The sequence below is a fragment of the Calidris pugnax genome, unplaced genomic scaffold (genome assembly GCF_001431845.1).
Source record: "Calidris pugnax isolate Ruff unplaced genomic scaffold, ASM143184v1 scaffold196, whole genome shotgun sequence".
Classification (NCBI taxonomy): Eukaryota; Metazoa; Chordata; class Aves; order Charadriiformes; family Scolopacidae; genus Calidris; species Calidris pugnax.
Genome location: NW_015091042.1, coordinates 5,097,112 through 5,122,922, shown reverse-complemented (window position 1 = coordinate 5,122,922; position 25,811 = coordinate 5,097,112). Strand labels below are relative to the sequence as shown.

At 46.6% G+C, this 25,811-nt stretch overlaps 1 protein-coding gene across 1 annotated transcript in view; it reads left to right on the top strand.

Annotated features, from left to right (window-relative positions):
* The window catches only part of TLL2 (tolloid like 2), a 94,044-nt gene that overhangs the window by 46,962 nt on the left and 21,271 nt on the right, over window positions 1-25,811 (top strand). Inside the window, exons 3-9 of the mRNA XM_014956167.1 lie at window positions 9,678-9,755; window positions 11,314-11,484; window positions 12,719-12,836; window positions 13,233-13,411; window positions 13,712-13,817; window positions 18,919-19,043; window positions 24,702-24,817. Of these exons, the coding sequence (XP_014811653.1) occupies window positions 9,678-9,755; window positions 11,314-11,484; window positions 12,719-12,836; window positions 13,233-13,411; window positions 13,712-13,817; window positions 18,919-19,043; window positions 24,702-24,817 (893 nt within the window). The remainder of the gene's footprint in view (window positions 1-9,677; window positions 9,756-11,313; window positions 11,485-12,718; window positions 12,837-13,232; window positions 13,412-13,711; window positions 13,818-18,918; window positions 19,044-24,701; window positions 24,818-25,811) is intronic.

Here is a 25,811-nt window from a genome sequence, read left to right as displayed (position 1 = left end):
TCCAACCTGGCCTTGAACACCTCCAGGCATCTCCCTTGGAAGGTTGGCGAAGCAGCCCTGAGTCGGGACAGTGTGTCTGTAAGGAGCAGGGAGGTTGCCTTGTTGGGGGTGTCTGCCTGTTCTCATCCTGCCACCGCTACCAGACTGATGTGTCGGTTGGACAGTGCCTGTGGGGGGATCGCAAGGTCTTCGGGTCCAGAGCCCTGGGGATTTGGTGCATGGCACACGTGGTGGCCCATCCAGTGAGCTGCAGCTCCATTCCCAGACACGGGTTCTGCTCTGGAGGGCTTTGCATCTTACACTTCCAAAAGCGCAGCAGCAGGCCAGCTTTGTGCTTTTGGCTGGGCTGTGTTGCCCTTTCCACACTGCTTGCTTTCCAGTAAGGAAGAATTCCCCTCGCTGTTCAGTGTGGGGGCACAAGGGAGATGCAGCTTGTTTCTTTGCTCCTGCCCTTGTGTGTGTGAGGGATTCTTCTGATTTCCTCACTCCACAAACTCCTGTGTGTTGCACATTCAGCCCTCCTTCTTTAGAGATTCCTGCTCATCCTTGGGTTGTCCGTAGCCCCTTCCCCCTTGCCCAGAGGGCTGTGTTCTCCTCTCTCGGGAGGCAGCTTCACCTTGTCCCCTGCCCAGAGAGGGTTCAATGTGTTTGGCCATTTTTCCCTTCCTGTATTCACTGGAGTTTGTTCTTTTCCTTACTTGGCCTCTTCAGACCTCTCCCTTAGCTGATATGCAAGGAGAGCTCTCTGACATACTGACAAATACTGTCTTACAGTTATCCCTGCTTCCCAGTGTGGCTTTTGTTCCTAATTTTGCTGTGTTCTGTACTGTCCCTTTGTGACCTTGAAGTATGATGCAGGAGAAAGAGTGGTCCTCGAGTGCTAGAGAGCGTTTGAATCATGATCAGATGTTAATGGAGGGCTGTCCACTGCCTCCCAAGGCTTGTGACATGTCTGAGCAGCAACAAGGGGTGCCAGAGTCTTTACTCCACCACCCCACCAAAATGTATGCAGACTCTGATTTCCTTCGGACTAGGGTCTTTCCAGTATGACACACTGCTTCCAAACCAGTTGGGACCAGTGGGGCTTGCAGTGTTCCTTCACACACTGTTCCAAACGTGGCTTGTGAGAAGCAGAGAAATGCAATATCTCCTCTTCCTCCCTGTGCTCGTGATTCAGGTCCTGCAGGGCAGGGTAAAGAGAGTCCCAAGCAATAGGTGAAGATGCCATCGGTCCTTGCCAGAGCACAGCTGAATGGCACAGCCTTACTACTACTTGCTCTGCATTTTCCGTGGAATAAGATGTATTTTTTTTCCCCTCCTGTCTAGGTTCCTGATGGCAGCTGGTCACATGCACCACAAGGTTTGTTTTGTAAATGCACTGTTCCCTGAAATCAAGTTTTCTGGATGGCGGCTTCCCGCCTGTCAAAATAAGTGGTTTTATTTCTGCTGTGCAGCCAACATTCAGCCTTACATAGTTTTTCTTTGAGTGGTTTTACGAGCTCTGCAATATTGCTCAAATTAATCCACACAAGCAATAAAGCTTTCTCCCTTGTAACGAAAATCCCCAGCTATTTCAGACTCTGCCACTTATTCATTCTTAGTGGAAACTTTGGTTGTGTTTATCCTGCGAGCCCAATTCATATCCTCCTTTCAGAAAATCAGCCAGGAAGGCAGTAACTCAGCATCACTCTTGTCAAACGCCACACATCAGAAATTAATCAGCTTGGATTTTGTTAATGGGCAATTAACTTTCTTCAAGCACTCAAAGACATCTGCAGAAACGATATGCGTTGATGCCACAGTTGAAGATGCTTCCAAAGAGCCTTTTTCTATAGCTCCTTCCTCTTCCATGTGATGCCACCATTGGTGTTGGGCATAGCTGAATCCCTGCTGCTCTCTGCTTTGCCTGGTTTTGGCTCCCAGCCCCACTGCTTTCCCCATCCCCTAAGTTCTCTTTTAGGCAATGTCTCTGGAAGTTGGTGCTAGATGGCATTATTAACCCTTTAAGGAGCTGGGGTAGTCACCGTGTAGAGCATTTGTAACATCTGATTTCTGTTTGCAACTGTCTTGCTCTCCATCGCTCTTAATTAAATTTTCTTTTGCTCTTGTCTACAGCTGGTGTAACACTCTGGGAGGCTGTTCCTTTTACTGATGCCAGAAGAGCCTGAATAGTCTTTTGTGTTTAAGTGGAGGTTATTAAATAGCTTTATATTAATTAACTGTGATGCAGGGAACACATGGGCAAATGTACTTGAGGAGATCAGTTTATCCATATGGAAATTACATTGGAAGTTAAATCCATTACTCTAATTGTAAAATTTGACAGTGCTTAGCCAATAACTGCAGAATTGCCTAAATCATGCATTTGTTTCAGAGCTGGGCAAGTGCCTGATTTCCTTGAATACTTGCTCAAATGAAAAATTGAATTTGCCTCAACGGTGTAAGGCTGCCTTGTCATTTCCCAGAGCGTTTTAGCAAACGGAGGCAGAAATGGTCAGGGAAAGAGTAGCCATTGCAGGGTGGTCACTCCACGAGGGTGGCTTGGGATGCTTTGACCCTCAGGTTCTCTCCTTTCAAGCGGGGCTGTTGCTGTGCCCACAAAATAAGTGTTTCTTACCCCCTTCGGCGAAATAGCTGGCAGGTCCGAGAAACAATCGCTGGCCAAAATGGCCTGATGGATAATAGCAAACAACAAATAAATTAGAAGAAGTTGTAAACTGCTCGTGGTTGATTGTGAACAGAAAGGGGTTACATTTGTGGAATAAATGTGTTCACTTCGGGCTGCTTGTTCAGGCCTAATTTGGAAAGAAGGGCTGGCGCTTGTAGCTACAGTGGACAAAAAAACCTTCGCTGCAGCTCCCCTTTTCAAATGGCAAGGACAAAGTATTTATTCAGCTGTCAAGTGGGGAAAGAAAGCAAATTAGTTTTGGCTGAAATGCGGGGCTGTGTTTGCTGCTGTAGTTCTGGGGCCAGATGGTGACTTGGACAGCCCTGGGGAACGGGTAACAAGTTTCTCCGGGGCAAAGATCAGAGGCAAAAGGAAATATTCAGATTGTCTTGCTGTTCCACTTCCCAGAGCGGAGGAGATAGCATGAGATGTACAGAGCTGTGCTGGGGAGGGACTGGCCACTCTTCTTTAGTGGGCAGCTCGCTGGAGTGAGGAAGGCTCCTCTGCCACTCACCCCCAGTTCCCCTGCTGCGTCTTTAATGACTGCAAATGATTCTGGCATCTGTTTGACCATGGGGCTGGAGGTGGCATTAAAGCTCCCCAGCAGTGGCCACGTTGGGCTTGTGCTCCCAAAGCTTTTCAAGCCCCACTCGCCCTGCTTCATGCCTCAGTTTCCCTGCTATTGGCAATCAGTTTGGGGTGTCCCTTAAAGGAGTTGTGGTGGAGCTGGGAGCTGGTAGGTGACCAAGTAGACGTGGTGTCTCTGCTATATCTGCTTAGGGTGCTTCACTGCCTGTTAAACATGGCACTGGCTCCTGGGGGGTTAGAGGGCACCAAAAGGGTTGTTCAGCCTGGAAGAGAGAAGGCTCCGAGGAAACCTTAGAGCCCCTTCCAGTCCCTAAAGGTGCTCCAGGAGAGATGGGGAGGGACTCTTGATCACGGAGTGGAGCCATAGGATGAGGGGTAATGGTTTTACACTGAAAAAAGTGAGAGTTAGATTAGATATTAGGAAGAAATTCTCTCCTGTGAGGGTGGTGAGACACTGGAACAGGTTGCCCAGAGCAGCTGTGGCTGCCCCATCCCTGGAGGGGTTCAAGGCCAGGCTGGATGGGGCTTTGAGCAACCTGGTCTGGTGGGAGGTGTCCCTGCCCAGGGCAGAGGGTTGGAACTCAATGATCTTGAAGGTCCCTTCCAGTCTGAACCATTCTATGATAAAAATCTCCAGGAAGCTCCAGGATTGACACCATCTCAATATCTGGGCAGAAAGGAAGCTGGGAGGAACGTCTCTGTGCTGGCATCACACACTCTCTGTGGAAAGGAGCTTTAATTGCATTCGAACATAATTTAGCTTCCAACTTAGTGTTTTTGTTTTGAGTTAATTTTTATCCAGTATAAACAAGGTAGGGAGAAAACAAAAGGATTAGGAAGAGGGAGTGGGAGGAGTGGTCGAGCAAGGCTGTGGAGAGCCCTGGGCTCTTACTGGGAGCCCACAGCTGGGACACAGAACAGGGCAGGGGGATGGCACAAGGCAGCTCTGGAGCTGTGCGTGGCTGTTCCTGAAGGGGTCCAGGGTAGAGTTGAGGCTGAAGCAATTAAAGTGTGCAGGTCAGAGGGAAGGAGGGGATGTTGGTGGCAGGAGGGCTTGTACAGCATGCTGGAACAGTAGTGGGTGAACCCAACCAGCTCTTACGGTTTCCTTCTCACCTGCACGCTCACTTCTGGTTTTATTTCCTTTCCAAGGAACAACAGGGAAGGAGGAGGATTATTGGGAATTGAGAGGAATGCAGTGGAGAGGCAGACACCTGCGAGAAATAGACCTTGATCCATTAGAGTGATGAGAGATCAAGCGCGGTGGGGTTGGGGGGTAGTTGGTGCTACACGTTTTGGTGTTGGTAGTTGGTGCTTTGATGTGCTGGGAGTGGGGGAAGTTGCACACTGTGTGGGGTGACCTGGCCGTGCAACAGACACGTGCATGTGGGCAAAGTACTTGTGTACTCACTTTAGCTTTTAATTTTCCCTTGCCTCAGTAAAAGCGCTGTAAGCCAGGGACTTGCTCTTTCTCACTGGAAGAAATTGGTGACATTGCACAGGTTGTAGGTAATTTTCTCTCTCATTTGTCTGTCTTTTTACCCCAGGGAACACAGGTGGTTGTTACAGCCTGCAGGAAAAGGCCCCTTCCAGTCTTCTGAGTCCTTTCTTGACTCCAGAGAGCATTGCTCCCTGAAGCATTGACTCTTGGTTGAAAGGTTGGTGGAGAGGTCGGGTCAGATTGTCCTGTTTCTTGTGACACCTTCTGTAAGAAGAAGATCCATCACAGTATTAAAATGATGCTGCCACTTCCAGAACAGCAGGGGGTGCCCAGGGAGAAAACAAGGTTTTGGGGAATGGTGGTGCCTACATTTCTGCTGTGCCACTCCAAGCAGGGATGGCCAGTGGCAGGGATCGGTGCTTCAAGTGGTTTGCAGCTCATGTTTGTGGCAGCTCTGCGTTTGCTTCGCTGTGTTCACCTTCCTCTTCTCGTGAACTTCCCTGGGAGACCGGTGTCCTCGCCCTGCACAAGCATTTGCAGAACTGATGGGGAGATGACACATCTGCTTGTCAAGCCTCTGGACCCTGGGACTCTCCTGAGTTATTGCAGCTAGGCAGCTTACTCTGAATATGAAAAACAGATTCCTGCAGGGAATTTGGGCTTCAGAATTCTTCTTCTTTTTAATTTATTTTTCTTTAAGTAAATTGAGGGAACTTCAGCTGTTCCACTGACAGGAAATGCTGAAGGATCTATCTCAAATCATTTGCTTAGATCTCCAGGGCCCTGGGGTTTATGAAAGGTTTTTTGCTATAGACTCTCCACCAGCTCTGGAAACATCTGTTCCACATTCTGAATGCGTTTTCCCAGCAGAGCTTGTTTTAATAAAATCATCACTTTCTCTGTGGTTAGAAAATCCAGTGCAATAAAGTGTATTTTCTACGCTAAAAAGTTGTTGACCACTGGTTAATGAGGAAGTTAAAAAGCATCATGTAACATCAAGTTTGACTTATCTTGTCCTTCCAGAAGCTTCTCTGATGGTCATAATATGACCGAGTTTTCCAGAACTGAAGCTCAGTGACGACTATTTAATGTTACCTGTGCCTCTTGGTTTTGTTGATGCTTTGTTATAGCCTCTGTTTGAAATCCAGTCTCTAAGCTGTGGCGTGTGAATAGCATATATATTAAATGAAAGCGAGGTGTTTTAAGGCCTGGACAGGGGAAGTGAAATTGTTAATTTTTTAAAAATGTATTTTATGCTGTTTTTTTCCCTGGTTATCTCCCAGCTCTGAAATAGCCTTTCTTCCACAGTAAGACATATTAGAAAAAGTCTTGCTGAGGTTCAGTCTGCGTGAGACCAGATAATTATGTGTATGGTCAAGTTATTCCCTGCTGAATAAGAAAAACAGGAGAACCTGGCAAAGTCCTCAGTGCTCACTGGGGTCTCCTTTGTCCTCAGCAGAGGTGATGAAAGTAGTGGCTGTACCTCCAAGCTAAACTATGGAGCCTTTCCCCTGTGTGGAGAGCAGACCAGAGAAGGTCCAGTGAACGCGGAGAGGGTCTTCATTCATCTGGAGAGGAAAAATTATCCTGGCTTGGGGACTGCTTTGATTTTAATGGGAACTTTTCCACTTTGGAAAAAAGGGAGATGTTGCAAGCTTCAACCCATCCAGCTTCCCATGCAGGAGCATTTTGTGTTCTTAAACTGCAATTTTTCAGACACCTACAATTCCTGTTGGATTTTAGACTAAAATTCTAGATAGATGTAGTCTGAAAATGAAGCTCCAAGTATCTCAGAATAGACTGACTTTTCTCCTTTGCTTTCAGGTGGGTAATTCATCTGGCCCCCGACTAGTGTTTTCAAATAAAAGCTAGAAGACAGGTGGTGGTAAAACATTTTAGAAGTCAGTTGCCTCACCAGCAGCTTTGATGTCTTACAGGGACTCAAGAGGAGGGTGGTGGGTATTTCTAGGCCCACTACATGCAACCCAATTCACCAGTGGGCTGCTTAGCCACTTTGCCTAGATTTTCCTCTCCTTTTTCAGACAAGATGCCCCTCAGGGTTTGTAATCAAGTGGAAGAGTCATTTAGATGTGGTGTTGGGGGATATGGTGTGGGGAAGAACTTTGTAGAGTAGGATAGATGGTTGGACTCGGATCCCAAGGGTCTTTTCCAACCTAGATGCTTCCATGCTAGATGCTTCCAGATGCAAGATGCATTTCTTGGCTTCCATATTTATTGAATATGGCATGTCTATTACTTAGCTTTATTTTGCAGGGATCATACATTAGCTTTCTTTTGGGAAGAATCAGAAGAGATGACTGAATGTCTATCACGTCACTTTAATCTTTGGGAGATGCTTAGATGTCATAAGAGTAGGAAATGTCTAAAAGCTCAAGTGAATTGGAACAGCATCTTCCAAAATTCTAATGTATGATTCAAAAACAGCCTTGTGGGAGAGAAGGGTGTGGGTGCTCCCTGCCTGTACTAGCGAAATTGGTGGCGTTGGAAAATATCCGGTGTATCTGCACACCCATATCTGGCCTTTGTGTAGCGCTCTCCCTTTTCATCGCCTACAATGGGGCAAAAATATGCAAAGATGTTGTAGATTTCATTAGTCACACTAGTTTATTCAAACATCTCCTTTGCATAAGAAACCAAGGCCTGCGCTGATCTCTGGGAAAAGAATGTGCCCACAGCTCGGAAAAGCCGTCTGCGCAAAGGACACGGCGGCTCGGCAGAGGTCAGCAGCCCCGGGTGCAGGAGAAGGGGGCCCGGCTCTAGGGTTCGGTGCCATCATTTGCAATTCAATCCCATCCAGTTCCTTCTTAGGAGAACAATTCCCTAAATGCAGAGTCGTTCTTTTTCCCTAATTCACCATATAATTCACCTCCCGCGTTCAATTAAGAAGCAATCTGTTTGTGACTGGAAGCAAGCTGCATTTATTTAGAAATACAAAATTATCCTTTGCCTCAGCAAAGACCACATGCCTTAATAATTCTGGTGGTGAATGGCTGGTTGGGGTTTCCTTTAAACGGGATGGGATATTGTGTGAAGAATAGCATACTTTGGGGGGGGATGAGAAGTCCTGGGGATGTAAAATTTAACTGAGAAGAGGAACTTTTGTTGAGATTGGGCTTAAGGAAGTGAGGAGGACTGGGCATGAAAGAAAACAAAGGGAAATCTTAGGATGGGACATTGAGGCTGGAAAAGAGTGATAGAGTTCAGAGCAATCCATCTTGTTGAATCAGGCTTGTTCCTGTTCACACATCTAGTGGCTTTTGTCCAGTCCAGCTCTGTTAAATTATGGCACTTCCTTTGGGAGACAATCCCCTGATTTAGTGAGTCTCTTGGACCAGGAAGCTTTAACCTATAGTCAGCTGAGAGTCTGAGTATTTTGCTTTCCTCTGGTTTATTTTATTTGCTGTCTTTCATCATTCATTTCCTGATATTCTAATTCATTATAGGAGTATAATGTCGGAGAGGTACATTTTGCTACCATCCTCTCAGACCTTCTTCAAGGTGTCAGAGATGTACCTTTTCCCCTGTCCTTGCCCCCTTGGAGGGGCTGGAGAAGGGTTTGTGAGAAGCCAGCTCTAGAGCAAAAAAGAAGCGTTTTCCAGCTGGCAAAGCAAGACTGGTTCAGGGGCTGGAAGATGTCCAGCTCTCTTGAAAGTGGGACCTCTCTCTTGAAGTGTCCACACGGCATCCAACAGGGCTGTATGACTGACAGTGTCTCCCTTTCTGCATATGGTGGTTGATCGTGCTATTTCTGTTTTTTCCTTGCCACCAGGACTGTAGAAACTTGCTCTTGTGAATACCTCTGCAGAGATCAGCTCATTCAGCCTTTCTTTCTGCTCACAGAGGAGCCACGATAACAAGATGGGGAAGGAGAGAGGAGGACAAGTGGTGGTATCAAGACCACCTTCTTAAGGCTGTGATTGTAGTCCCAAAGCACATTTTATTTATCTGTTATACATCTCGCTATCTCACGTCTTGTGCTTTCTCACCCTAGGCACTGGTTTTGAGTTCTCCCTCCTACTGCAGTCACCATGGAGAGCTTTGCTGCCAAAGAGATGCGGGGTTGGTTTTCCATTTTGTGTCTGTGACTACTCAGTGGCTTCTGCCCAGGTTTCTGGCTTCTGTGGTGTTCCCAAGTTGGACCTTGCAAAATGGAAAGTCTGGGAAACCTGGCAGACAGACAGCTATAGAAAGAATACCCTTGTTCTTCTCTCTTCCCCCTACCCCATTTTCCAACCATTTTTCTGTCCTTTTCACTGCATTTTGCTTCTGCTTTCTCTGTCCTGAAGGTTGTCTTGCTGCTGGATGATCTCTTAGTGCTCCCCCCCCCACACTCAGCAGCTGCTGGTCCTACATAGAATTCAAATCTCAATACTATATGATTGTTGGCCAACCTGCATTTAAGAGATGGCCAAAATTTGAAAGCTATCCCAGGAACTTTAAGTGCTTCATGGAAGATTGCATTTGGCATAGCTCAGGTTACCAATGTAGCATCACCGAGAAGGACTTTTATTTTCAGGTGAAGGTGAATTCAGGCCAGATGTATAAGAGTTGATAGAGCTTACTGGTCTGAATGTAGATCATTCTTTGCCTTCATTATGTGCATTTCTAAATTTGAGATTTAATAGTAGTACAAGGAGGATGGTAGCGATAGTATAGCTCCAATTCTCAGTAAACCTCCGTGGAACTAGCTTTCCCTAGAAGAGACTTTCTGCCTATTCAGTATAAGGAAAAACTAAGGCACAAGATGGTAATGAGGTGTGAGGTGTCACTGTAAGCTGGGAACAAATCCAGGAGAAGAGTTCGGCTTTATCAGGCTCTTAGTCCTTGTTCCTTGCACGGGGAAAGCAGCCAGTTTCTGTGGCTGCAGACCCACAAATGGCATCACTGACGTCCTTCCCATGTCAGAGCTCTTCCAGCCTACTCACCAGGAGATGTGTCTCTGCTCTTTTTCCTTTGCAGGAGGCCTGGGAGAACAGTCCCTTGCGTCCAGTGAGAACACCACTTCAACCGATGGTAGTAACAAAGCAGTTAAAAAGGGTAATGTGGTACCCCACCCAGACCTTTGGGTATCTTTTATTTACTTTTTTTTATCCCCTGTAAAACCACGTTTTGTCCTGTGTTACATGTGTGTGTGCCTCCATGCCTGGGAGACCAGCCTTGCCCAGGCATCCGCATTTGTTGCTGTTGGTGGCCTCTCTGCAAGGGTGGGTTTGCCTTGGACAGTGTGGTGGGTTGACCCCGACCAGCAGCCAAGGATCCACGGATCCGCTCGGTCACTGTCCCACTCCTCCAGAAGGACAGATGATGCAGCAGGAACAGCAAAAGTGAGAAAACTCATTGGTTGAGACAAATTTAATAAGTGAAGGAAAGAGGAAAAAAAAAACAAACGAACTCAAACCCAAGTGATATAAAGGCAATTGCTCACCTCCATCCACAAGCAGACTGTCTCCAGGACAGCAAAACCATTTTACTCCAAGGCAGAGAGTGTAGTGCTCACTGGCTGCTCCTTGCTGTAGGGATGTTGCAGCTCAACCAGTTCAAGCTTCCATTCCCCTGAAGTGATGAGGATTTGCCGAAGGCATCGTGCTGCTGGTGAGGAACGGAAGTGTTGGTGGCACTAAAGTGTGGACCCAGGGTCCTCTGTGCAGAGCTCCTACTGCACCATGTGCATAGAACGCGGGGCAGATGACTCCTCGCTTGGCTTTGCTGGGAGGAGCTGTCTGTGTGTAAACACACAGATTTTGGGCAGCCCCAGGAAGTTTGTGACTGGGAAACAGGTATGCTTAAGATTGCTCGTGTCTTGAGACCCTCTCCCTTCCTCCAACTATGGCTCTTGTAATGCCCCAGCAGTATGTTCATGGAATTGTGTATGCAAAGGAGGGGAGGGCCAACCTCAGAGGGTCCATCAGATGGTTTGGGGATGGGGCAGCTTCTGAAATGTCGGGGAGGTGCTCAGGGCGAAGAAGAACAAAACTTTGTCCTGCAACTCAGAGCAAGGCCTCCAGCGGGAAGGGCTGGACCGGATGAAGCAGGAGGGAGGGTTTGAAGTTTATTCCTTCCACCCCCCTGCACTGCCTTAATTTCCTTCCCATTGTTTTGATCTCCTCAGCCTTGACAGTAGTGGCTTCCTTGCCCGTGCTGCTGCTGGAGGGATGAATCACAGAAGAGGCTCTTGGCAGCCCCTCTAGTCACTGGAGGAAGGTCTCAGTGGGGTTGTGCTTTCTCATAAGCTGGTGCCCATGTCCCTGACTTGGGAAGCAAAGTAGTAGCCAGTTTTACTGGTTTCCATACGAATCACAAGACCATAACTGGAGCTTAGATCCCTCCTCTTGGAGCTTCAGAGAGGCCCACCAGCACCGAGAATCCACCACCAGCAGCCCTGCCTCTTGAGGCGAGGAGATATTTTCCCTTTAGGCCAGCACTCTCTGGAGGAGTAGCCAAACAACTCACTGGCAAATCTGGTTTGGATTAACCTCTTGCTTTTTCTGTTTTTCTTTTTTGCTTTATTTTTTTTTCCTGAAGCTCCAGGGTATTACCTGAGGGCTGCCCGTGGAACTAAAGAGGATTTAAACAGTGTTGCCACTCTGTCTTGCAGACGGCAGGCAGAACACCACGCTTGCGAGGAGACCGAAGAGGAAGGACGATAAAGATGAGTCTGGGATGGATGCACGCTCCTCCCCCAGGGTGCGCAGGGCAACCACCTCCCGGGCCGAGAGGATCTGGCCGGGGGGAGTCATCCCTTACGTGATCGGAGGAAACTTCACCGGTCAGTAGTGAAAACGTTGTTCCCTGTTTGCTTCAGGGGTGAGTGTCTCAAAATGCCTGGGAGATCTCGGGAGCAGAGCTTTCCCATGAACGGCTCGGATCCTTGGTAGCCAGGGTGGGCATGTGGACACACAAGGAGCTTGTGAGCTCTCCTCACCCCCTGTGTTTCCAGAAAGGGGTGCTCTTGGCTGCTGGAAGAGCAGGAGCAGAAGTACCCTGGGTTGCTTTCTGAATCCCCACGCAGAGAACTTTCCCTGTGCTTCCCGACCTGCTGGTTTCTGAGCACCAAGCTTCAGGGTCTCCTGTAGGTGTGGGAGGGAGAGGAGCAGTGAGCTGTGTCCCACAGTGGGTGAGGACCTCTCCAAAGTTTCCTTTTTAGGAGCTTTATGGCATCTTCTGGGCACTGTCCAAACTAAAGTATCTCTTGCAAGTCTCTCATATGAAGCAGACAGACAACTTGCTCCGATGCCACCTCTCTGAGGCTCAGTGGTTCCCCATGGGATTGGTTTCCTTGACTCATGGATGACAAATTCCCTGTGCCTTACTGGAGCCAGGTCTTTCCTGTCTCCCCCAGGCTGCCTTCACTTAGATCCAGCAGACCTTATTCCCTTGGGCTCCCATGATATGCTTTGTCCCAGCACGCATGCCACTGCCAGAAGTCCATGAAGCCTCAGTAGAAGGGTCTGTTCACCTCCTGCAAAGGGAAGGGCTCATGCCACCTGGCAGGATATTAAGTAGCCTGCTAGCCACAGCTCTCCCCACCCCTCCTATACAGTTTATGCTTCTGATTTTAAAAATAAACTGCCTGATGACAGCTTTGCCTTAGTTTTGAGGAACATCTGTAGCACCCATGCGATTCCTAGGTCTTGAAAGCTGTGTGTGGTCATGTCACATTGCATCATGAGAACAAATTTGGCACATCACCGAGTAGCTGGTGCGCAGATCAGGACACCCAGCAGCTCTTCCAGGATGACCTCTGCCCAGTGAGGTGACATTTCTCACGTGCAGAAATATTGACGTGCTTAACCAAGTTTACTGCCTGCTTAATTAGAACAGTTAATTCATCAAGCACGATGGGAGAAAAGGGTGATACAGTAAATTAGTGATATAGTTGGAAGTGGGTCTCGGATTTCTAGAGGTATAAGACTGCTTGTTGGAAAGATTGATGAAGTCCATTAGAGATTTTCCTGAAAGCCAGGCCTTCACTGTCTGCTTTTCTTGGATTTCTTTTTCAGGAACACAAAGAGCTATCTTTAAGCAAGCGATGAGGCACTGGGAGAAGCACACTTGTGTGACGTTTGTGGAGAGAACTGATGAAGAGAGTTTCATTGTGTTCACATACAGAACGTGTGGGTGAGTGGCGCACACGGTCCCTGCAGCTCTCTGGGTTGCAAACATCCCTTTCATTGACAAATGGCTTTTTAAGTCCAGCTCTGGTAAGAATAGACCAACGGGGGAATCTGCCACAGAGACACATCTGGTCACTGCCAGTAAGGATCGCCAGGATAATTTAGTATTTGCTCAGAAGAAGGTGCTAAGCCTTTCTGGATTCTTTTCCTTGGGATAACACTGAAGTGTATATATACATTTTAATAGATATACACTTATACACTTACACATGTAAATACCTGTAGCATATGCAACTGCTGGCCTGTCCCAGACCCTGCCAGATGCCATCCTCCATTCCTATGTCTCAGACTTCCCCAATTCACTCATGTGCTGCCTGGGTTTGTGGGTTTTCTTTCCCAGATGCTGCTCATACGTGGGTCGCCGAGGAGGGGGCCCTCAGGCTATATCCATTGGGAAGAACTGTGACAAGTTTGGGATCGTGGCTCACGAGCTGGGTCATGTGGTGGGTTTCTGGCACGAGCACACACGGCCTGACAGGGACCAGCATGTCACCATCATCAGAGAGAACATACAGCAAGGTAAAATAGCGCTTCAGGTTATTCCACCTGGCTTTTGGGTGGGTGGAAACCTTTCTTGCTGGACTTGTGGAAGACCCCTAGTGGTCTGTGAGCTGAGATGGTGAAGAAATTTTGCTAGTCCTTGCCTAGAATAAGGGGTCAAAATAGTTGGATGAATAGAGATTTTGGATGTCCAGCTGGAATTATTGGAACGTAGGAGTATATCCCTTTCATTCGAAGTTTTAGAGTTGGAAAGCTTTTTTTTTTGCTTTATTTTTTTTAAAGCGATTTGTGTTTTTCCCTTTGTGTTTGGCATCACAGGTCAGGAGTACAACTTTTTAAAGATGGAAGCTGGGGAAGTGAACTCACTGGGCGAGACCTATGACTTCGACAGCATCATGCACTATGCTAGGAACACGTTCTCCAGGTGACAATCCGAGGTTACATGTCCTTAGGACTGTTTTCAGTAGTTGTCTGTGGGATATGTGGAGCCTAGGAGACTAGACCTTTCAGTCTCTTGGCTGTCCAGCTCATGCTTTGGAGTCACAATATTGCCTTCTGAATCCCTACCAACTTTGCCAAGGGAGTATTTAAACTCCAGATCACGATCTTTAATTGCTTGGCTACTTTTTTAACCATTTTTGCATGATCATGGCCTCTGCAGCTCTGTGATTCTCTGTGACTGGGTTCTTCACGGAGAAGTTTTCAGTCCTGTTCCTGTCCCAACTAACTGGCCAAATTTTGTGTAGGCTGTTTGCCCTTGATTCCCATCTCATGCCTCCAGATGGAGCGCATTTTGTGATCAGGCAGCTCTACTGGTTAAGGAGATGAAATGAGCAGTTATTTATGTCCTGGATTTTGAATGAGAGCTACTGGATGACCAGCTCCATTTTGCTGCGTTATTTAAAGTTTTTTTTTCCATAAATCCCACTACTACTCCTTCCCAAGAGCTTTCCTTCACTACATACCATGAGTAAGGGGGATGGGAGGCAGAGTGCAAATATTCACACTCTTGAGAACTTTTTGTTGCAAAAATTAAGTGTGTCATAGGGGCTTTTAAAAATTTTCTTACTCTCCAGTTGTATGGAATTGCCAAGCCTATTGTTTTGTGCTTTTGTTTCTGGAACTTCATGTCAACCAGGGGGGAAATTATCAAACTTGAAATGCTGCTTGTTCTGGCAGGGGGAAATGGTAGCTGGGCAAGGGTGCTTTGCAGCCTTCAGAGATTTCTTTGGATCAGATACCCAAAGCAAACAATTTTTCTTCCCTTGAGGCATCTGCTGGACCCTTCCAGCATTTGCTAGACTCTAAATGGTTAGAATTGTCTGGCACAAAAGCAGGATTAAGTTATTACTGCCATTTATATTGTGGATGCCTTTGAGTCTGTGTCTCTTGAAAACCAGGGTCCTTCAGAACGCCGCTGGGCCAAAAAGGGATAAAAATGGCAAGAGTCCTTCTAAATTTAAATTGGTGCCTAATAGGATTTTTAAGTCTGTTTTCTTTAAGCCCTTTGTCCCCGTGACCCACCCTCACCCCAGTAGCGGTCTTTGTGCAGTAATTGAACTGAGCACTAAGTGCCTCTGTGGGCTGATTGTGCTCTCTTGGTAAATAGGCAGGGCTGGGAACAGGCTTTTGCTTCACCAGGACCTGTCTTGACATCTGCTCCTCTAAGGGAACGATGCCTCCTTTGACCAACCAGTAGAGATTTGAGGGTCTATGCATGTCTCCATCCCACCTTACTGAGCTTTGTGGGTGCTGGCCCACTGCAACCAAAATTGACAACTTCATGGAGCCCATGAAGATAGTAAGTTCCAGCAAGTTTCGTTAAGATCAGTGACTAGGAATTGGAGGCGTGTGATGCTGCGAAGGGAAGAGCTGTGGTGGGTGTGTTAATACAGAAGCCACACACCAGAAAATGCAGATAGGAAAAAGATGGTCTGAGCGACCCACCAGCTGAGATGGGGCGTGTGAGTGAGGAGGAAATGAAGCTACAGAGCCATGTCTGTGACTCATGTCTTGAAGAAGCTCTTACATGGCACTTAGCACAATCTTGTTGTTTATGACTCCTGATGAATATTGATGATAGGAAATCATATGGTGTTTGTCATGGTCAAATATGGCTGCAGATCCTAAGCCCTTTTTGTTCTAAACTTTGCACCTAGGACAGACAGAAAGGGACAGTTTTTATGAGGTACAACGAGTCATAGAATCATAGAATGGTTTAAGTTGGAAGGGACCTTCAAGATCATATACTTCCAACCCCCCTGCCCTGGGCAGGGACACCTCCCACCAGACCAGGTTGCTCAAAGCCCCATCCAGCCTGGCCTTGAACCCCTCCAGGGATGGACCATCCACAGCTTCTCTGGGCAACTTGTTCCAGTGTCTCACCACCCTCACAGCAAAGAATTTCTTCCTAATACCTCATCTAAATCTCCCCTCTTTCAGTTTAAAACCATTACCCCTTGTCCTATCGCTACACTCATAAATAATCCTAGCAGTGGAAATTATTTCCAATGGTGCTTTTGAAAATTTCAGCCGGAGTCACTGCTTGTTTTCAGTTCACAGCAAAACACACTTCTCATTTGTGCCCATGGCTGATAGGACTAGGAGTACGGCACCACAGACTGTAATGACAGGGGTAGCAAGTTTTTACCCTGGGAACTTCTGTTCTTGACTATGTCAGGAAGTTGCCTGTTTTTGCAGCGTATGGCTGCGGGCTTTGATTTCCTGGTGCATTCCTTACAGACGTGCCAGCAAATTGAACTGAGTATTGCTGTCTCATTAAACAATTTATTTTACTGCTGACAAGACCAATAAATGGCAGTTTAGCAATAAGGAAGTTTAAACCTCCACGGAGCCCTAGGCAAATAGCAGGTTACCTTAATTCACTAAGATTCTTGCTAGTAGATGTGGCAGGACAGCCTGGAGTTAAAAAACACAACTTCTGCAAAGCTCCTGTTTAAATCAGGATGCAGGTAGCACTGTCTGCACGTCAAGGGGCATCTTCTTGACATATTGGCAACACCCCATCCTAATCCTGCACAAGACCTATACACATGGCACTTAGGTCCTCCACAAGTTTTACTGTGTGAAGTAGGGTTATGTTGTCTCTCCTCTGCAGATGGAGGATATAAATACAGAGTTGGGACAAAACGTAGCTGCCTGCAGCCGAGTGCTTAATCTGCCTTCCACATCTGCTTCCTTGAGTGGTGTTTAAAGCACCTGTATCACACCTGGCCACAGATAGGATAGTGAATAGTCAGCATTTCTCAAGATCAGTGGATAATTTCATAATGTTTACGTAACGATTTACACATTCAGGGTACTATGTGGGTGCTAATGACTCAAAAGCACCTCAAAAGCTTAAACTCTGTCGTTCTCAGCTGGTAGCAATAGTGGGTTGTTATGCTTGACTTACCAGTGTATTGGGCAGCTAATGCACACTGCCATGCCTGAACAGCAAGAGAATGGGGCATCCAGGATTCATGGGATCTTCTCCTAGCTCTGGGACAACAAGTTAGGTATCTTATTCAGTAACGATTCTGGTGTTTGAGTGCCTGAGCTGCTCTGTTTAATGATGTCTGCTCCATTTTTATTAGCTTGTGAGCCAAAGTATCAGTGCTCTTAGAGATGCTCACCAAACGTGCAGCTTAACATCATAGTGTTGTTAAGGTGGACAACATGGGGCTGCTGGGACCTGTGTGATTTAGGTCTGAAGGACTCTCCATTGTACTTGGTTCCTTTGATTGTGAAATTCGAGGAACTGTTCTTACTGCCTCCTAATTTGGAGTAATGTTCAGCAATGCACATGAAGGAGCAGCAGGCTGGGGGCTGTGAGCGCGCAGTCATGAGCGCTAGAACGGGAAGAAGAATCAAAAGTTTAGGTGTGCAAATGAGGGTTTCTCCATTAAACTTTGTCATTCTTCCCTGGTTGAGCCTGGAGATCTGCAGAAAGCATTTCGCTGGCCACAGAAGCAGGTCCCTGCCAAATGCTGAGTTCTTCTGTGAAGTCCTGAGTTTGAAAACTTACTGTGGGCAAACCGACCTGTTTATCTGTAGTGTTTCTGGAATTAGAGGATTTATTTTCAACATAAACTTAAATAAATTCAGCCTGAGGCATGCAACTGGGATGTAGAATACCAGCCTGAATTGTCAATCAAAATTTGATGGGCTCACCTCAGAGCTCGTAAGCACTGATTTTAGCACTGATCAGGAATTTTCCTACCACTGGAAAAAAAAACCAACATCCCCCATGCAAGAGTTGATTCTAGTTTTTAAAACTGATTAAATTCCTTCCTCTCTATTTTTTCCTTCAGTTTGAATATTTACAAAAGATTTTCTCCCCCACAAAATATGTTTAACAGAATGATATTTTCTGTTCAAGAACGTTGGCTGCAGCTCTGGACAGCTGTGATCCAAATACCCTGCTTTCGGTATTTATTTAAAATTAAGCAACAAAAAAAACCCAAAAACCAAACCTCTCAAACTCCTTCCCAAGGCTCTTATGCAGCTGAGCAGCCCAATGAACAGAATTACTGGTGTACTTAGAGCTTAACCCATACTTGAAAACCCTTGTATGAAGACTAGACGGCACTAAAATTATTGCTTCTGCCCTGATTTCCCATCGGAGTCTATGGATGGTTGTATCCTGTCCTTCAGAAAGAGAAGTCTGCCTCCCAGAGCTGATGCTGAAGTTTGAGGCTCACTGTTAGCCTTGGTACCTCCAAGCCCATTGGACATTCAGGGATGCAGTGAAGTGGTTTCTATGGACTGGACAGCTTGGCTGCAAGAGCTGGGACTTTACCAACCTGGAGTTCAGGTTTCCGGTTCCTCCCTCCCACCTTAGTTCTAATACTGCCTTAGGGTCTTTCTTGCGTGCAAGCTCTTGCTTGGATGCACAGATTTTGCATTTTGAGGGAAGTGAGCTTAAATCCTTTTCTGGACCGAGATCAGAAGTGCAGTAGAGAGCTCCTGACTATGAAGTACCACATGGAAGAAATAGTAGCGAGGAAAAAGATGCAGAGAGAAATGGAGTTATTAGCTGGGAAACCCATGCAGAACAAAGGTAGAACACTTGATCTTTTTTGCTTGTCTGTGGCAACCCCAATCGCTGCCAGCCCAACCCCATCTGCTACTGAACAAAATCCCTCTGCTCCTTTGGCTTAAGTGTCCAATCTGTGCTCCTGCTGAGCCAGATGTGTCATGAACCTGCTGCAAGAATATTTCATTGCTTTTTCTGATTTATGGAGAGGAATATGTCTATACTCAAACAGAGGCAGCAGCAATCTTCCTCTTTCAAAAGAGGAATTTCCTGGCTTGGCAGACTCGCCTGTACATTTGGGAGCTGTCTGCTGTGGCGAGAAGACCACCTCAAGACATGCGGTTATCACAACCTGCATTGCTCCTGCTTGTTAGTGTGGGATGTATGGTCAAGGGGATGGTGTGGGAGGCCTGCCAGGATGACTTTCTGTGCACTGTGTCACTTTTCCCTACTTCACTGCTCTTTGTCTCTTTCTTCTTCCCTTCAGAGGGGTTTTCCTCGACACCATCCTTCCCCGTCGTGATGATAATGGGGTCCGGCCAACTATTGGTCAGCGTATTCGCCTGAGTCAGGGAGACATCGCTCAGGCAAGGAAGTTGTACAAATGCCCAGGTAAATACGGCTTGTGGAGATGGTTCCAGCTTTATTGTAGACATGTGGCTTATCTGGAAGGCGTTGGAGTTCAGGAGCACCTTAACAATCCCTTTGATGAAAGAGACTCAGGAAATATAGACCATCAAGTGCTTTAAGCTGGAGCTGTTGGGAGAATTGAACTTGCCTAACACCTGTCTTCTATTAGTATTTTGAAAGTATTCCTGTTTGGTTTAGGGCTTCAAGGTTTGTCCAGTGTTCTCTACTGAAACTAGTAAGAAGAGCTGCAGCGTAAGCTGGGGAGAGGGGCTAGGATGAGGCTTGTATTTTGCTGTTGGTTTTATACACATATATCATCTAGAATGAATGATGTAGGCTCCGTTCATAAAAAATGAATTCAGTACACAAGACCATGGACAGAGCGGGGACTAGGAGTTAGCAAAGTGTCAGAGGGATGTTTGATAGACCAAGGTCTCTGCACACCAACCATCAAACTTCTGTTGAGTTATTTATATAGGTGTCGTCCCAGGGATGAGCCTTAAAGAAACCCTAAGAGTATCTCCGTGATTGTGGTGTGTTGCACTGAGGCTTGGGAGATAACCTTGAAGAAAGCTCAAAGACGCCGATTTGTGAAGCAACCAGGTGCTACAAGCTGGTGCTTTGGGCTGTGTAGAGGAGGGCTGTATCTCTCTTGCTGCTGCCAAAGGGTTGATAGACGAGGAAGAGCTTTGATAGAGAACCCATCCATATGTATGTATGTATGTATGTATGACATAATAAAGACCAGCAGTCTGGGTCCTGCTTTATCTGGGGCCTGAAAAAGATTGGCAAGAGAGCATTGGGGTCACAAATACATTCGGGAGACTAAATTTACTTATCAGAACAAAAGGATGCTTTTAAAGTGGAGATGTTAGACGGTGAAAGTTTATGCAATGGTTTTAGTTGAATAGGTTACTAGTGAAAAACAGATTTCAGAGAAGAAATCTGCCAGATTTAATGACAGGTTGAATATGAGATGTAAAGAGAGGCTTGAAGCAAAAGTGGTACCCGGTCTGGTGCGTGTGGCATGGACTGCAGCGACTCAGAAGAGAAATGGCATGGGAGGTGGGATGCTCAGAAGGAGAAAATTTAACAAGTTCTGTTGAATTTCTGCTAGTAGTGAAACATCCATGACGAGGTAATGGAGAATGAGAAAGTTGCCCTAATTTTGCAGAATGACTCTGTAATATTTATCGTCGTGCAGGGACTTTAAAAAAAGAACTTTTGCAAGTATGGCCCAGGAGTTTATCTAAATGGGTTGGTCTGGCCAGCATATCGATCCCATTGAGAGTGGCTTTGACTGATCATGAAACTTATATGATCATAAATAACTGATCCTCTTGGAATAAGCATATCACAGAGAGAAGGGAGAAGGTGAGGAGGAGAGATAGGTTTTTCCAGTATACATATCATACCTTAAGTGAGTGGCTGACTAGCACTGCTCTGTGAACCTTTCACAAGGCCATGGAAAATGGTCAGTAGCTGCTGTGCAAATCCGTTTCTTCTCTGTATCCAGCTATGAGGCAGGAAGTGTGGGCTCATAAGGGTCTAGAATAAATTCTGAGGATCAGCAATACTTCAGGGACCTTGAAGTTTGGGGATCACTTCTTAGTTTACAGTGAGTGATGTAACTTCCTTAGGTGTGCTAGTTCTAACTAACATTGTTTTTTCTTTTTACCACTCATAATTTTCTCTAATTTGCTTTCGGTTGAACAAGATGTAGTTCCTGGAAAATTGTCTCACAGATTAGTTTAGGGTTTGGTTTGTTTGACTACTCAAAAAAAACCCCACATACAGACATCTTGCACTATGTTCTTTAATTGAGTCAGACTTAATCCAAGCAGGCTTTTCATTCTCATAGCTGGAAGCATCAACTACAGATTCAGATTTCTCAAGGCAAGCTGAAAAGCCACTTTGGCCTGAGGTTAAAGTCAAACTAAAAGCTACAAAGCAACTTTCTTGAAAATGAGGACCCTTCTGAATGTCAAGTTTCCACTTGCAAAGTAGAACTTTTCTACTTTTTTAGGATTTTTTCCACAAAGCTTTAGCAGAGGTTATTAAAGTTCAGAAAATATTTGGCAGAAGAATGATCAGAGCTTTAAGCCTACTAAATACATTTTCTTATTCAAAAATCTATTGTTTTGGTTTCTTTTTTTTTTAATTTGCATCATAATTTATACAGGTTGCATTTGAAGAGAAGGAGAGAAGAGGTGCAATATATTTAATGACATGGACATCTTCAGCTGCCATTTGAATCTGTAGCTTGAAAAGTTCTCTTTTGCGAAATGCAAACCACAGGAGTTCAAAAACAAAGGACTTCAGTTGTGTGTTTGAGCAGGGTGTGAATGAGACTTTTGTTTGAGGACAACTTTGTTCAGTAATCAAACTGAGGATTTTTAGGTAAAACAGAACAACGTAATCCAGAAGCTGAATGGCAGATGGTTTTGCTTTTAGAGAGTGTCCATTTAAGAATGTCTGAGAAAATCCGTCCCCCCCAAAAAAGCTAGTATGGTGGAGGATGAGTTACAAGCCTGTGCTGATGTGAGCCAGAACGACTGCTGTGTCCTTTGTAAGAAACAGGGCTCTCCAACTCATTAGACTGGAGCTCTTGTGGCTGCTACAGTTAGGGCTGGCTTAGCTTTCCCATTCTAAAACCCCGCTGTTTTAAATTGCTTTTAATTCCCCAAAGCTTATACCTGCTGGGTTGAAGTTAGTGCCAAAACAGGTAAAAACAGATGAAATTTGCTGAAGGAATTTCTGGAAGGCAAGATGCATTCTGCTGCGTAGTAGTAAATGCTAGGTTTGGTGTGGCTGCAAGGTTGAGGATTTGATGAGTATAGTCACTACAAAAGGCTTCAAAACACCACATCCTGCTGTTTTGTGCTGTGCCAAAGGCAACAGGCCCGTGTGGCTCTGCTCACTGTGCAGGAAAGATTAAACTATAAATTGAGAATGGTCCTGCTTTACATCACCCCATCCAATTCCCTGTGCAGCTTCAAAAAGCTGTAGGGTACCAGTAACCAGCTGATGAGCAGTAAGTACTCAACTACTGAATTTACAAATGGCTTTTGAGGTGTTTCACCTTTTCTACCTTACTTTTCACTTCTGTTCCTTTCTGGCAGCTTGTGTGTGCTGGATGACCAGCCTCTCCCAGCTTGTCTGGGGAGTTTCCTCTGCAAAGTTTGTGTAGTTGTCTAGGTCTCCTTTCATGGTATTTTAGTAGAGTGGTGTTTGGTAGATCCGTTAGTACCTGTTCTCAAAGTTTGTGTAGTTGTCTAGGTCTCCTTTTCGTGGTATTTTAGTAGTGGTGTTTGGTAGATACGTTAGTACCTGTTCCATAATTACACAGTCTTGCCAGGTACTGTGTATTATACTTAGGAGAGTTGAGTCTGGGCTGTCAGAAACCTCCACTGTGGTGAGGTGACAGCTGACAGTGGTGATCCTCCTGTGTCATTATGGTCATGTAGTATGTGTTCGCGGTGATGTAGAGCTCTCTATCATTTCGTATTTGAGTAAAGTAATATTTATGTATCTTGGTGAGTTGTGGATTGGAATCCCCTCTTTATTAGGACACCTTGTCAGATGTTGCCATTCCTAGAGCCATGCTAAGGTGGTGGCCGCTCCAGACCATGCATTGACCAGTGGTGATGCCAGAGGATCAGCTGAAGAATGGCTTGCTGTCCTCAGAATAAATATGGCTGGGACTCAGCTTCTTTGAGATGTTTATCTGCTGGGGCAGCATACATTTCCTGGTTGAGGGTCCTAGGAGCATCCTGAGAGCTGGAATTATCCTAACAGATTCTGACACAGGCAACAAGACAAGGCATCTTTGCAAGAGGTAAAAAGGAAGGTAGTGTGGTTTTTTCTGCAAATAGAAGTGCAGATTTCTTCTGTAGCTCATACAGATCATCACCTTTTACAAACATCTCTCTCTGCTCACCTGAAGAGTACAGACAGCATCACCTGCCAAACATGTTTAGGATAGGTGGGAGGGTATTAGCTGTTTCTGCAGAACTGAAACAAATACTTCCTGTGCAATGACCCTTTGGAGTTGCATGATGGTAAGAGCAACTCAGGGCTCAAAACTGCTTGAGACAGAAGGAGCAGTGTAGAGATTTGGGACTCTCATTTATTTTCTTCATTCCTCTAGGGCAGAGGTGTGTGTTTACCTGCCTGTTTTGCCCAGTGGTACTTTTTTTCTAGTAGTTTAAAATGCCTTTGGCTTTGCTGGACCTTGAAATATGTGCAACTTGTTCCTAGTAGTGACTCCACCTTCCAGAGCACCCCTGGGAGCTGTTTGTTTGAGAAAAAACCCTTTTTGTGTCCCTGCCTATTGTTCATCTAGTCTGACCTGTCAAGCTGTGGGTCAAACTACTTGAGGGAAATTAAGAATTTCTGGCCTAGGTGACTCCCTCTCCCCTTTTGGAAGATATTAAACTTTTTGAATGGGTCCGGTCTCTTTTCACCTCCACTTCCGACCCGCCCATCTAAATGTGATCGTGGCTGAAAAATTAGTGAGTGTGTGATAGCATCAGGCAGAGGAACATCCCCTGGCATTTCCATGAGAAAGGGAGCCAGATGTTCGGCCTTGTCGGATCTTTCAAAGCACTGCTGCTTAACGAGGGATTTTTGGGAGCTGCCTTGCCGTCACTGAGGAAACGAAGCTGCAGGTCAAGGGCAGCTTTGTAACATCAGCGGGTTATGAAAATAGAAAAAAACAACTGGAAGGCAGGCAAACCAAGATCCCTGCTCCGTGGGATGGGTATCTGCGTGTGTCTAGTGTGTGCTCTGAAGAAAAAGGGAGCTTTGATATTTGTGATCCTCCGACCCAGCCTGTCAGCTGCTCTGCAGATGTAGATGGTCACTCCTTGTTCCAGCTCAGTCCTCCTGGCTCAGAGAGCAGGAACTACAGTAGTCACGGCTTTCCCAGATGTTGGAAGCTGCCGTTTCCTAGAGAAGCGTGTGCGTGTGCATACAAGTTGTTTCCCAAAAGTCGCTCTGGGATCTACATTTCATCAACCGCAGCAGGCCTTGCTTTTGTTCGGAAGTTTTAACCCCCCCAGAAAAGGCATTTAACAATGGTAACTAAGGAGAACTTCATTGAGCAACTTGCAACGAAGGGAAAACAGATTTGCCAGCTGCAGTCTTGGGGTTGCGAGGTGAGGTAGGGTTAATATTTTGCATTTGATTAGTGGATGAAATATTCGTCAGTAGGGTTGAAACTGGCCGTGTGGAAGACTTCATTGAGCAACTTGCAACGAAGGGAAAGCAGATTTGACGGCTGCAGTCTTGGGGTTGCGAGGTGCGGTAGGGTTAATATTTTGCATTTGATTAGTGGATGAAATATTCGTCAGTAGGGTTGAAACTGGCCGTGTGGAAGGAAGATGAAGGAAGAAGGGTGCCTCTTTGAAAGCTGTTTCCCCTGTGTCTTTGCACTGGTTATCTTCTATCCTGGGAATTCTGACAAATTACCCCTTTGGCAAGGTCAGTGACCTTTGGCCAGTGCCATCAGTGAACATCCTTAGAGTCCCAGCCACCAGCCTGCACACAGCAGCCATGGGCAAACATTTTGGTGGACCCTGATGTGTTTCAGAGAGTCACTCCTTGTTGCTGGTCCCCCTTCCCCAACCTCTCTTGCAGCTTGTGGAGAGACCTTGCAGGACTCAACAGGGAATTTCTCAGCCCCTGGCTTTCCAAATGGCTACCCCTCCTACTCCCACTGCGTCTGGAGGATCTCGGTGACCCCAGGGGAGAAGGTAGGTCCCACACCAGCACAAGATGTACTCAGTGCTTCCCTTGTGTGTGGTTTTGCCTGTGCTGACAGGTGCCAAAAGATCTCTGCGTGCCTAGAGTGCAGGGATGGAGCCTGGAAAGGCTCCTGAGCACCATCACTGTCCTCCCGAAGATGGGGTCAGGAGTGGTCCTGAGAGGAGAAGAGGTAATGTTGGAGAAGAACCCCCTCACAGGTCTGGGCTGTGTGTTGGTCTCTGATCTTTCCTCTCTATCCGAGGCTGAACCCTGCATGGACTCTTCCTGCCACCCTCTAGCTCCAGCTAGAGCTCATCTTTCGAAGCCAGGTGCCGGTCGGAAGAGTTAGATAAAAGGTGCCAGCAATCTGGGGTCCCCAAGGGAGCCGGGGAGCCATGAGTGACATCGGTGGCCTGCCCCTTGTCACGCTGGCATAATGTCCCTGTCAGGGGACTCCCGCTCCCCGCCTTGGAAGGCCGAGCCCCGCTGCGCATCAATCACCCACCCCGTCCACTTTCTTCCCGGCTCCTTTTGTTTTACTGATCTTCCTGTGGAAATGAAATCTTTCCTTAATCCACTCACGCCGGCCCTGCAGGCCTTTCATGCTGTCGTACCAGGCCACAGGAATGCACAGCCCGGCCTGGGAGCTCCTCAGCAGAGCGCCGGTCGGAAGAGTTAGATAAAAGGTGCCAGCAATCTGGGGTCCCCAAGGGAGCCGGGGAGCCATGAGTGACATCGGTGGCCTGCCCCTTGTCACGCTGGCATAATGTCCCTGTCAGGGGACTCCCGCTCCCCGCCTTGGAAGGCCGAGCCCCGCTGCGCATCAATCACCCACCCCGTCCACTTTCTTCCCGGCTCCTTTTGTTTTACTGATCTTCCTGTGGAAATGAAATCTTTCCTTAATCCACTCACGCCGGCCCTGCAGGCCTTTCATGCTGTCGTACCAGGCCACAGGAATGCACAGCCCGGCCCGGGAGCTCCTCAGCAGAGCGGCTTTTGCCG